Genomic DNA, 12,970 nt, shown 5'->3' on the forward strand with positions numbered 1-12,970 from the left:
GGTACTATTATCGGCATATGTATGGTACGTTTATGGGCATATTTATGGTACTGATATGGGCATGAGTTTGGTAGTTATATGGGCATGTTTATGGTACTTATAAGGCATGTGTATGGTACTTATATGCCCATTCACGTACCATATATATGCCCATACAAGTACCATACATTTGCCCATAGGAGTACATATATGCCCATATAAGTATCATACATATAGCCACATCAGTACCATACATATGCTCATTTAAGTGTCATTCGTAATAATCTATATCTAAATAAATCAAGAATATAGAAAAGACAATTTTTATTACCCATATTTTAATAAGATCAGTATAATTATTATTAGATGTTTTTGAACTTATTTTGCTTAATAATTTGTTGAGAAAACATGATGATTTGTCTGATACTTGAGATGGCTGTATCTTGGTAAATATGGCTGTAAAGGCCTTCATATTTAAAATTAGCAAAGAAAGACTTTATAGAAAGAAATGTAAATTGATGTGGTAAATCTAATGGTACCATTTTCAAAGCGATTCTATGGCTGGTTTTGATTTTGAGTTTTGAGAAAAATGACGATTTCGCCAAGGCGTCGATTTTTTCTTGTCCACAGTCTGATTGTGTGACCCGTCACCAAGAAGCGCTAAGTTTACTTTCATTATATGTTCTGTTTTTGTTTTTAGTGAATTGGTAATTGATTAATTACTTTCCCTAAGCTGTCTGAAGGGAAAGTATCTATGGTACTATAAAATTACCATAGAAATATGTATGGTACTTTTCTGGGCACATGTATGGTACAAATATGGGCATGTGTATGGTACAAATATGGGCATATGTATGGTACATATATTGGGCAAATGTATGATATTTTAAGGGCATATATTTGGTACGCATATGGGCATAAGTATGATACCTGTATGGGTAAATACATGATACTTTTATTGGCATATTTGTGGTACTTTTATCGGCATATGTATGGTACTTATATGGGCATGTGTATGATACTTATATGGGCATGTGTATGGTACTTATATGGGCATGTGTATGGTACTAATATTGACATGTGTACATCCAGGGAAGTAAGAGTTAATTACTAATTGCTTGTGCCTTCAAGGTATAGACAATTGCATAATTTCCCTCAAACTTTTCTTTGAGGGGAATAATTCTTTGCCTCAAACAGCTTAAGGAAAGTAATTAATCAATTGCCAATTCACTAAAAACAAAAACAGAACATATAATGAAAGTAAACTTAGCGCTTCTTGGTGACGGGTCACACAATCAGACTGTGGACAAGAAAAAATCGACGCCTTGGCGAAATCGTCATTTTTCTCAAAACTCAAAATCAAAACCAGCCATAGAATCGCTTTGAAAATGGTACCATTAGATTTACCACATTAATTTACATTTCTTTCTATAAAGTCTTTCTTTGCTAATTTTAAATATGAAGGCCTTTACAGCCATATTTACCAAGATACAGCCATCTCAAATATCAGACAAATCATCATGTTTTCTCAACATATTATTAAGCAAAATGAGTTCAAAAACATCTAGTAATAATTATATTGATCACAATTAAAAATGGGTAATGAAAATTGTCAATTCTATATTGTTTATTTACATAGAGATATATTATTACGAATGGTTCTTAAATGAGAGTATGTATGGTACTTATGTGGGCATATGTATGATACGTATTGGCATATCTATGGTACTTTTATAGGCATATGTATGGTACAAATATGGGCATATGTATGGTACATATATGGGCAAATGTATGGTATTTTAAGGGCAAATATGTGGTACGTATATAGGCATAAGTATGATACCTGTATGGGTAAATACATGGTATTTTTATTGGCATATTTGTGGTACTATTATCGGCATATGTATGGTACGTTTATGGGCATATTTATGGTACTGATATGGGCATGAGTTTGGTAGTTATATGGGCATGTTTATGGTACTTATAAGGCATGTGTATGGTACTTATATGCCCATTCACGTACCATATATATGCCCATACAAGTACCATACATTTGCCCATAGGAGTACATATATGCCCATATAAGTATCATACATATAGCCACATCAGTACCATACATATGCTCATTTAAGTGTCATTCGTAATAATCTATATCTAAATAAATCAAGAATATAGAAAAGACAATTTTTATTACCCATATTTTAATAAGATCAGTATAATTATTATTAGATGTTTTTGAACTTATTTTGCTTAATAATTTGTTGAGAAAACATGATGATTTGTCTGATACTTGAGATGGCTGTATCTTGGTAAATATGGCTGTAAAGGCCTTCATATTTAAAATTAGCAAAGAAAGACTTTATAGAAAGAAATGTAAATTGATGTGGTAAATCTAATGGTACCATTTTCAAAGCGATTCTATGGCTGGTTTTGATTTTGAGTTTTGAGAAAAATGACGATTTCGCCAAGGCGTCGATTTTTTCTTGTCCACAGTCTGATTGTGTGACCCGTCACCAAGAAGCGCTAAGTTTACTTTCATTATATGTTCTGTTTTTGTTTTTAGTGAATTGGTAATTGATTAATTACTTTCCCTAAGCTGTCTGAAGGGAAAGTATCTATGGTACTATAAAATTACCATAGAAATATGTATGGTACTTTTCTGGGCACATGTATGGTACAAATATGGGCATGTGTATGGTACAAATATGGGCATATGTATGGTACATATATTGGGCAAATGTATGATATTTTAAGGGCATATATTTGGTACGCATATGGGCATAAGTATGATACCTGTATGGGTAAATACATGATACTTTTATTGGCATATTTGTGGTACTTTTATCGGCATATGTATGGTACTTATATGGGCATGTGTATGATACTTATATGGGCATGTGTATGGTACTTATATGGGCATGTGTATGGTACTAATATTGACATGTGTACATCCAGGGAAGTAAGAGTTAATTACTAATTGCTTGTGCCTTCAAGGTATAGACAATTGCATAATTTCCCTCAAACTTTTCTTTGAGGGGAATAATTCTTTGCCTCAAACAGCTTAAGGAAAGTAATTAATCAATTGCCAATTCACTAAAAACAAAAACAGAACATATAATGAAAGTAAACTTAGCGCTTCTTGGTGACGGGTCACACAATCAGACTGTGGACAAGAAAAAATCGACGCCTTGGCGAAATCGTCATTTTTCTCAAAACTCAAAATCAAAACCAGCCATAGAATCGCTTTGAAAATGGTACCATTAGATTTACCACATTAATTTACATTTCTTTCTATAAAGTCTTTCTTTGCTAATTTTAAATATGAAGGCCTTTACAGCCATATTTACCAAGATACAGCCATCTCAAATATCAGACAAATCATCATGTTTTCTCAACATATTATTAAGCAAAATGAGTTCAAAAACATCTAGTAATAATTATATTGATCACAATTAAAAATGGGTAATGAAAATTGTCAATTCTATATTGTTTATTTACATAGAGATATATTATTACGAATGGTTCTTAAATGAGAGTATGTATGGTACTTATGTGGGCATATGTATGATACGTATTGGCATATCTATGGTACTTTTATAGGCATATGTATGGTACAAATATGGGCATATGTATGGTACATATATGGGCAAATGTATGGTATTTTAAGGGCAAATATGTGGTACGTATATAGGCATAAGTATGATACCTGTATGGGTAAATACATGGTATTTTTATTGGCATATTTGTGGTACTATTATCGGCATATGTATGGTACGTTTATGGGCATATTTATGGTACTGATATGGGCATGAGTTTGGTAGTTATATGGGCATGTTTATGGTACTTATAAGGCATGTGTATGGTACTTATATGCCCATTCACGTACCATATATATGCCCATACAAGTACCATACATTTGCCCATAGGAGTACATATATGCCCATATAAGTATCATACATATAGCCACATCAGTACCATACATATGCTCATTTAAGTGTCATTCGTAATAATCTATATCTAAATAAATCAAGAATATAGAAAAGACAATTTTTATTACCCATATTTTAATAAGATCAGTATAATTATTATTAGATGTTTTTGAACTTATTTTGCTTAATAATTTGTTGAGAAAACATGATGATTTGTCTGATACTTGAGATGGCTGTATCTTGGTAAATATGGCTGTAAAGGCCTTCATATTTAAAATTAGCAAAGAAAGACTTTATAGAAAGAAATGTAAATTGATGTGGTAAATCTAATGGTACCATTTTCAAAGCGATTCTATGGCTGGTTTTGATTTTGAGTTTTGAGAAAAATGACGATTTCGCCAAGGCGTCGATTTTTTCTTGTCCACAGTCTGATTGTGTGACCCGTCACCAAGAAGCGCTAAGTTTACTTTCATTATATGTTCTGTTTTTGTTTTCAGTGAATTGGTAATTGATTAATTACTTTCCCTAAGCTGTTTGAGGCAAAGAATTATTCCCCTCAAAGTAAAGTTTGAGGGAAATTATGCAATTGTCTATACCTTGAAGGCACAATTAAGCAATTAGTAATTAACGCTTACTTCCCTGGATGTACACATGTCAATATAATTACCATACACATGCCCATATAAGTACCATATACATGCTCATATAAGTACCATACACATGCCCATATAACTACCATATACATGCCCATATCAGTACCATAAATATGCCCATAAACGTACCATACATATGGCCGATAAAAGTACCACAAATATGCCAATAAAAGTACCATGTATTTACCCATACAGGTATCATACTTATGCCCATATACGTTCCACGTATATGCCCTTAAAATACCATACATTTGCCCATATATGTACCATTCATATGCCCATATTAGTACCATACATATGCCCATATTTGTACCATACATATGCCCATAAAAGTACCATTAGATATGCCCATACGTATCATACATATGCCCACATAAGTACCATACATACTCTCATTTAAGAACCATTCGTAATAATATATCTCTATGTAAATAAACAATATAGAATTGACAATTTTTACTACCCATTTTTAATTGTGATCAATATAATTATTATTAGATGTTTTTGAACTCATTTTCCCTAATAATATGTTGAGAAAACATGATGATTTGTCTGATATTTGAGATGGCTGTATCTTGGTAAATATGACTGTAAAGACCTTCATATTTAAAATTAGCAAAGAAAGGCTTTACAGAAAAAAATGTAAATTAATGTGGTAAATCTAATGGTACCATTTTCAAAGCGATTCTATGGCTGGTTTTGATTTTGAGTTTTGAGAAAAATTACGATTTCGCCCGGGCTACAATTCTTTCTTGGCAGCTGAGCTGTGTGTGGAGCCGTCACGTCCTGAGTCGCCATGTTTCCTGTCATCTTTTGGTCCGGATTTTGTTAATTGATTTATTAACTGCCTATCTTCTATATCTATGAAATGAGGATGTCTGTTTGTGTAAGGTTGAAGGCAAGAAGTTAGTTTGTTTAGTTCATTTATTATGCACCCCATACCCATCTTGTGGGCGGTAGTGGAAAGAGTTAGAAACTAGAAACTGAGCTTTGCATGGTGACTAGTGGGTGGTGTAGGCAGTCAAATTGCTTTTGGGGTCCACCCCATGACCCTCATTGTATGAAAGGGATTATATGTATTAGTGTATTTAATAACTCTGTACAATAATATGTGCTCTCCCTTATAATATAATGTCTTCACTGATTAGCTAGGTTTATTAACTGTTTATATTATTTAATTTTATCACTATTAGTATAAAGTCAAAATTATTGCTTGTATAATTTCCTATCTTCAATAATTTCATTGTTTTTTGTTTATTGAGCATATTAATTCACACGTTTTATATAGTACAGTATTTGTCGTATCTAATACCTGTAGTTAGAATGCAATAGTTAGCCTAGTATGCAAAGCTCAATCTGCCTAACAGGCAGTGATTTTCGCCAGTTTCAAATACTGAATTTCTTTTCAGACTGGTTTATTAGAGTATTATTATATTTTACAAAGAACATGAATTACTGACTTAGATTAGACTTGATAAATTTTTTGTTAGTTTTAATTGAAATTAAAAAATTATTAAATTTCTGTTCTTAGTGATATTGTGGCAGGGGTGGGGGGGAGGGAGGGAGGGAGGGAGGGAGAGGGAGAGAGAGAGAGAGAGAGGGGGAGAGAGAGAGGGGGGGAGAGAGAGAGAGAGAGAGAGAGAGAGAGAGAGAGAGAGGGGGAGAGAGAGAGGGGGGAGAGAGAGAGAGAGAGAGAGAGAGAGAGAGAGAGAGAGAGAGAGAGAGAGAGAGAGAGAGAGAGAGAGAGAGAGACAGAGACAGAGAGAGAGAGAGAGAGAGACACACACACACCCGGGTATTACCTGTTCTCCCTATAATATAAGTATATACAGTATAAAAGGATAATTAAAGAATAACAGTGTATTAAATTTGTATTTAGAAATATTCATTATTTTGCTTAAAGGACTTAGTGACAACATTATTTCACTTGCTATAAAGATAATCCTTATTAAATAAGATTGTGACTACAATAAACCAACGTTTAGTTATAACTGAAATAAAGCAGTATTTAGTTTAAGTGTGTGTGGTAACTGTCTAGCACTCGAGAGCATAATGGTTGTCGAGTGTCTGTTGAATTTATAAAAACTCTTCTATATACAGATAAAAAAAATAATTGAGCTAAACAGATGATCTCAAAATCGGAAACGAGGCAGCATCGCTTCCAGTACTGTTGAATTGTGCTCTCCGACACTGTTGTCTCGTTTTTTTGATGGTATATAACTCGATGTTGAAATTTCAGTTGTCGGTGAATATTCTGATTAGATACACTTGTAGCTGTACTAACAGTATCATTGATTAAACTACTTGTAGCATCATTGAAAGAAGCACTGACAGTATCATTGAAAAAAGCACTGACAATATCATTGAAAGAATCATGGCAGTATCATTGAAAGAAGCACTGACAGTATCATTGAAAAAAGCACTATCATTGAAAGAAGCACTGACAGTATCATTTGGTTGGTTATACTCTATGGAGGATACCCTCTCGTCATCCAGATTAACCGGTTCATTGTCTGATACTTCTCTGGAGTTACTGGTTTTTGAAATACCAAGTGCCAGAGTAGTTAAATTTCCAGTTTCTTCACTACTCATATCCTTCAGAGATTGATGAATTATAGTCCTCATTAGTATCATTATCAGTTCTTTCAGCAATCAGATATGAGCTGTTGAATATCGAAATAATCTGGTGCATCAAGTACAGATGTTGTATTATCAATGGCTGTCCCATTGGTCAAGTTCCAGGCACTGAGTAGTAAACTGGCATCTAGAGAATGTGGTTGCAAACTGTTATCATACTACTTGAGATTTGAAGATTTGACTTCTTCACCATCTGGATAAGGAGATTACGCAACCACAACCAGTGCTGTGTTTTCTCTGTCCTCAATACTTTTCATTATAGAAATTGCATTGACTTCTTTCTGGTCTTCAAGTACTACATCTTTTTCTTCCAAAATACTGGTATAGTCTTCATCCAAGACTTCCAGAATAATGTTTTCTGTTCTTGCTGAATAGTATGATGTAGACATTTTATGATCTTCAATTTAATTCTTAAGTGAGCTGCAGGAATCAATCTCCTGGAGCTGGTCATCAAGCACAGACCCTGTCTTTGTCCACTGTCGGTGGGACAGCTATGGTAATACTGCTGTTAGTGCCATTTACCATTGCATTGCCGAGATCTGTACTGCTGTTCGAGTCCCTGTTGCAGTCTCCAGGAGGATCCTCATCACACTTATGTAATTCCTCACATTGCAGCCTCCTATCCACACAAGAAGATTCCAAACCTTCAACTTCATTTAAAACGTCGTCCTCCTCAACATGCATATCTACCAAGCCATCATCTGTGTTCTCTTCAGGAGTGCGTATATGAATGTCGTTCTTTTCAACACCAGAGGAGGCCATGGCGCATGCATAAGGTATCTCATCTTCAGACTCACAGTCATCAATGCAATTACAAACATACAACCAACGGATGCATTTCCCCCTATTATACTGCAACTCCTTGTCTGTGCAGACTGCCTTGGTCGAGGCACCTCCCTCACACTCCATTTCTGGTTTATTTTCTTTGGTGATGTGCATATCCTTCGTAGATGGGAAGGCGGCACAGAAGGTAATGTCCTCGTCCTTTGAGGTGGGACAGTCAGGAACGCCATCATACAGCTGCTAGTGTTCACACATCAGCCTCCATCTAGGCAATGTGGCTCGCCAGGGCCTCAGGCAGAAAAGCCACACACAGCCCTAGACTCGTCCCATCTGCAACCAAAAGTAAAGTTACTATCCTTCATTAATGGTGTTCATCTTCAGATGAAAGAAGGTCTCTCCAAGATACTATGATTAAGAAAGATCTCTTCAAGACACCAAGATGAAGGAAGAAAGTGTCAAGACATATGATGAAAGAAGTTCTCTACAAGACACTAGGATAAAGAAAAATCTCTGTAAAGATACAGTAATGAATGAAAGTTTCTTCAAGACTCTACAGTGAAAGAAAAAGATCTTCTCAAAAGCCCAAGTCTTTACATTAAAGAAGATGATCTCTATATAAAAAAATAAAAGGCAAATATTAAATTTTTAAAGAAAAAAGTTATTATACTGTATATAAAAGAAAACAAAAGCTCATTAACTGAGACTTTTAAAGACAAAATATTTCTCCCAGAACAATAAGGTTCTACCAGAGTCGAGAGTAGGATCATACATGGTAACAAGTGTCACGTTCGAATAAGGCAGCAGAAAAGAATAATGAAACATGTGATATACACAAATGAAAAACTGACCCCACACTTCACCACGAAGACTCCGCTCCACCTATGGAAGCCGGTCGGCCGAGCGGACAGCACGCTGGACTTGTGTTCCTGTGGTCCTGGGTTTGATCCCAGGTGCCGGCAAGAAACAATGGGCAGAGTTTCTTTCACCCTATGCCCCTGTTACCTAGCAGTAAAATAGGTACCTGGGTGTTAGTCAGCTGTCATGGGCTGCTTTCTGGGGGTGGAGGCCTGGTCGAAGACCGGGCCGCGGGGACACCAAAAAAGCCCCGAAATCATCTCAAGATAACCACCTCATTATCAAGGATTAGCTCTTGTTGAGACCCAAGATTATGAAAAGCTCTTGACGAACCAAGAACCAATCTTGACTTATTCCTAAACGCCCGTTTTACCATGGCTGTTACTATTCGAAACAGCTTACCAGGTAGTATAATACGATGTGAGATCGCCGAATTGTTTCAGGCATAGGCTAGACATATATACGAGTGTGCACGGGTGGCTATAAATAGGAGCCGCCTCCTATGGGCCAATAGCTGCTGCCTCATATGGGCCAATAGCTGCTGCCTCATATGGGCCCGCATGAACACTCCAGAACCTTGGAGGTCTTGGGCTCCCAATGGACACTCCACCATCTTGGAGGTCTTGGAGCTCCCCGACAGACACACACCAGAACTTTGGAGGTCTTGGGGCTCCCCATCTTTCAATGGAAATTAAATATACCAATTTATTGATCTGCAACAGCCCTAACCATTGAAATTAATTATCTTATACCTGTAATTCACTTTATTTTTATGTCAATGATGTAATATACATTAAATATTCAATAACAATACATTAATTATTTGTTTATCAAAAATGTTGCCTCTGTGAGAGGGGGTAAGGTTCTGATCTCCATAAGACTATACAAGTCTTATGTGGTTGCACACTGATATGCTATGGTTGCTATGGCTGATATGACTCATGGGGGTGGGGGAGGGGGACACCACCTCAGGGCGCCACCAACTCTCCTCCATAAATATTAAATATCATACGTATTTTTTTAATAACCTTCAAGATGTTATGAGACATAATACACCCATCTTGATCGTTGTGACCATATCATGCAAGTTTCAGTCAAGTTGCCTTACCTCATTTTACACGTGTCAAATCACTATGTCTTCTTGTCACTCGAGGTCTCTTCTTTGTGATGTGGTCTAAATTACAGTTTTTCCGTTTGAATCGAGTTTTCATGGAATGTACTGGACACTGCCGTGATTGTTTTCCATCAACAGCATCAGAAAATTTTGACGTCTTGTTGCACAAATAAATTTCCCGATGCTCACACTGAAGCTCATGAGGTTTCTTGACATGACAAGCAATATGAACAAGCTTTAGGTTGCCGCTGGAGTTTTTGGCAATACCATTTTTATGGCAGAACAGTAAGTTATAAAAGTAGGACAAGTTCACTACTGATGCCTTTGGTCCTGAGAGAGCTGATTTTAATGTAGGAAGAACTGTCCTTGATTTTTCAACTCTGAAAAGTAAATTATTTGCAAATAAAATCAAACTAAAAATAAATGTGTTCTGAATATGAATAACCACAAGATACAAAATGAAGTTGACTCATAATACTAACAAACTAAGGTGCATGATAGTAAACACTGGTACTTGCCAGGTTTATCGTTTGCTTATCAAATACAGTACACTGCTCATAAAAGAGCTTTCTGTTGGAATCCTGCGAGACATACAAAATGTCTCCATAGGCAAGGTAGAGTTGCATATATAAAATACAACCCCTAACTTAGGTGTATGAGATAACATTTGAAGTATGAGATAATTATTAGAAAAGATGATTACAATCGATGAGTCACAATAATGTGGCTGAAGATATGATAACCAAACCACAAACAGAAGATGAAGAGACGACAATTCACTCCGTCCTGAACCATTATCAAGTCAATTGTCAATCGACTATCACAACTATTATTACAATCGACTTGACAATGGTCCAGGAAGGACTGAAACGTCGTTGTCTCTTCATCTTTTGTTGTGTGGTTTGGTTATCATGATTACAATCATTACTTACTTGTTCTTACTTACATTATGAGAGTAAGAACAAGTAAGCAAGTACACAAGTATACCATGAGAGTAGGAACAAGACCGGAACACGAAAATGCCAATATAGAAGACACTGCTCAACATGCTACACCCAATACACCCGATTAATCTCTGTATGTGGATCGGACATTTATGGCCTTTTACTTGGATTGGTCATGATTGGTCAGTCATGGTGCTTATTAACTAAGCTCCATGACTGATCAACCCCCGAGGACACTCATGGATCCATTTGGGTACAGTTTTTCATCAAATTCAGGCGCACATACAGTTTTAAAAGCATGACAATTGAGAGCAAAGGAATTAAGTCGGCAATAACAGAAAAATACATGAACCCTATATAACGATGCACACCCATGGACGATGCTGTACTATAAATAATGTTCAACCCTGCAAGCAAAATTCATTGAGTGCAGCTCAAAATTGCACTCAAGATATACATTTCATATCCCTTAATATACAGATATATATAATTATTTCTTGAAAGTTACAACATGCAATTTTTTTCAACTTCAACTTACACATGATCAAGATTCCATGTAGAAAATATGATTCTTGCCTCTCTTGATGTGTATGGGTTGATAAAATGAATGCTATCACACTTGTTCTTATCGTACGGTCCCTCACACTCGAAGAGGCCATGGGAATCACACAGACGTTCACTGGGTGCAGCTGTGCGGTCAAAATATTTTCTATTATACCTGTGTAAGAAGTATTATGTTTGTAAAAACACATGATATATTGATTAAATAGTACAAGTGCAAGTAAAATGCTAAAATATTTTACCAATGTGTAACTTGTAACCTTTAATTATCAAGCAAAACAAAGAAAAACATAAATAGAAGGGGAGTGGTAGGACAAAAGAACATGGAACTGCATTTGTGAGGGAAGGGACCCAATAATCTCCTCTAATGCTTGATGCGTGCTTTTCTCCAAGCCTATAGCCCCCCTCTTCCCTTCCAGCAAGAGGTGGTACCTACTTCTATTATTAGCCTTAAAAAATACAATTATATTTAAAAAAAATATACAGAAGGACACGGTACAGTGGTTGAATAGTTATGTAAAATGCGTACTATATTTAATTACCATACAAAATATTTTGGGCATTGCACTAACATAAACAGTTGAAACTCTCACTTGGTAAAAGCCAAAGAAGACTGAGGGACTCTCCATAAGTCAAAGATAAAGAATAACAGTAGAGCACTGATATTATAAGCAATGTGTAGTGAAATTTATGATTCAATTTTAAAACCTGACCAACAAAACTGTCCAAGGTTTGATTTCCTAGACCAAACCAGAGTTTGGGCATGTTTCATAACGCCTGACGTATCTGTTCACCTAGAAGTAAATAGGTACCTGGGAATACATATCAGGCTTCCTGTCCTCAACAATGGGAACCATTCAATGGGGAAATTCAGTACAGTACTGGCAAATAATACTATTTCAGTACATCAAACTGACAAAATGAAATAATAAACAAAAAATGTCTCACTAATTTTGTAACAGAATTAAAAAAATAAACCTGCAATGGCACTTTCAGATGGCAGTGAAAGGAAGCTAGCAGAGGACTGAAATGACAATCAGTGCTATTATTAGGAATTAAATGAGCGAGAGCCAGACAACAAAACTGCAGAGTGAAGTTTTGGGAGAAATGTTATTTATTTCATTATCTTTACCCCATTTCCAACTTGAATGGGGTTGGAAGCATTACCTCAGCATAAAATGATGAACAATGTAACACAGTGAAAATTGGTTAAACACATTAAAAATTAACAATATCCCTCGCCCATATTATATAATTAACAATCTATAATATCAAGGGTAAACAATGTACTACTACTCTTAAGCAGTCATCAACAACAGCACCCCACCACATAAGACAAGGTGTCCAGTACTCCTAATGAGATGTCATATTTGGGAAATATTACTCGTGAAAAACAAGGTACAAAAATGGAATTTGGTAAAATGTTTTCAAGTTAACAAGGATAAAAATAGGAGCACACTGCAAAGAAATTACAATGGATAGCTGGCATTTATTAAATAAGTATGTACATGGTCA

At 35.7% G+C, this 12,970-nt stretch overlaps 1 protein-coding gene across 3 annotated transcripts in view; it reads right to left on the bottom strand.

The window, feature by feature from the left end:
• Positions 1-6,419: 6,419 nt before the first annotated feature.
• Positions 6,420-12,970, bottom strand: part of Drep4 (DNA fragmentation factor-related protein 4) — a 29,228-nt gene continuing 22,677 nt past the window's right edge. For all 3 annotated transcript variants that reach the window (XM_069337820.1, XM_045764661.2, XM_045764660.2), the window contains 3 exons: positions 11,433-11,612; positions 9,945-10,330; positions 6,420-8,311 (listed from right to left, as the gene is read on the bottom strand). In XM_069337820.1, the coding sequence (XP_069193921.1) occupies positions 9,946-10,330; positions 11,433-11,612 (565 nt within the window). In that variant the 3' untranslated portion in view covers positions 6,420-8,311; position 9,945. The remainder of the gene's footprint in view (positions 8,312-9,944; positions 10,331-11,432; positions 11,613-12,970) is intronic.

The sequence above is a fragment of the Procambarus clarkii genome, chromosome 38, assembly GCF_040958095.1.
Source record: "Procambarus clarkii isolate CNS0578487 chromosome 38, FALCON_Pclarkii_2.0, whole genome shotgun sequence".
Lineage (NCBI taxonomy): Eukaryota > Metazoa > Arthropoda > Malacostraca > Decapoda > Cambaridae > Procambarus > Procambarus clarkii.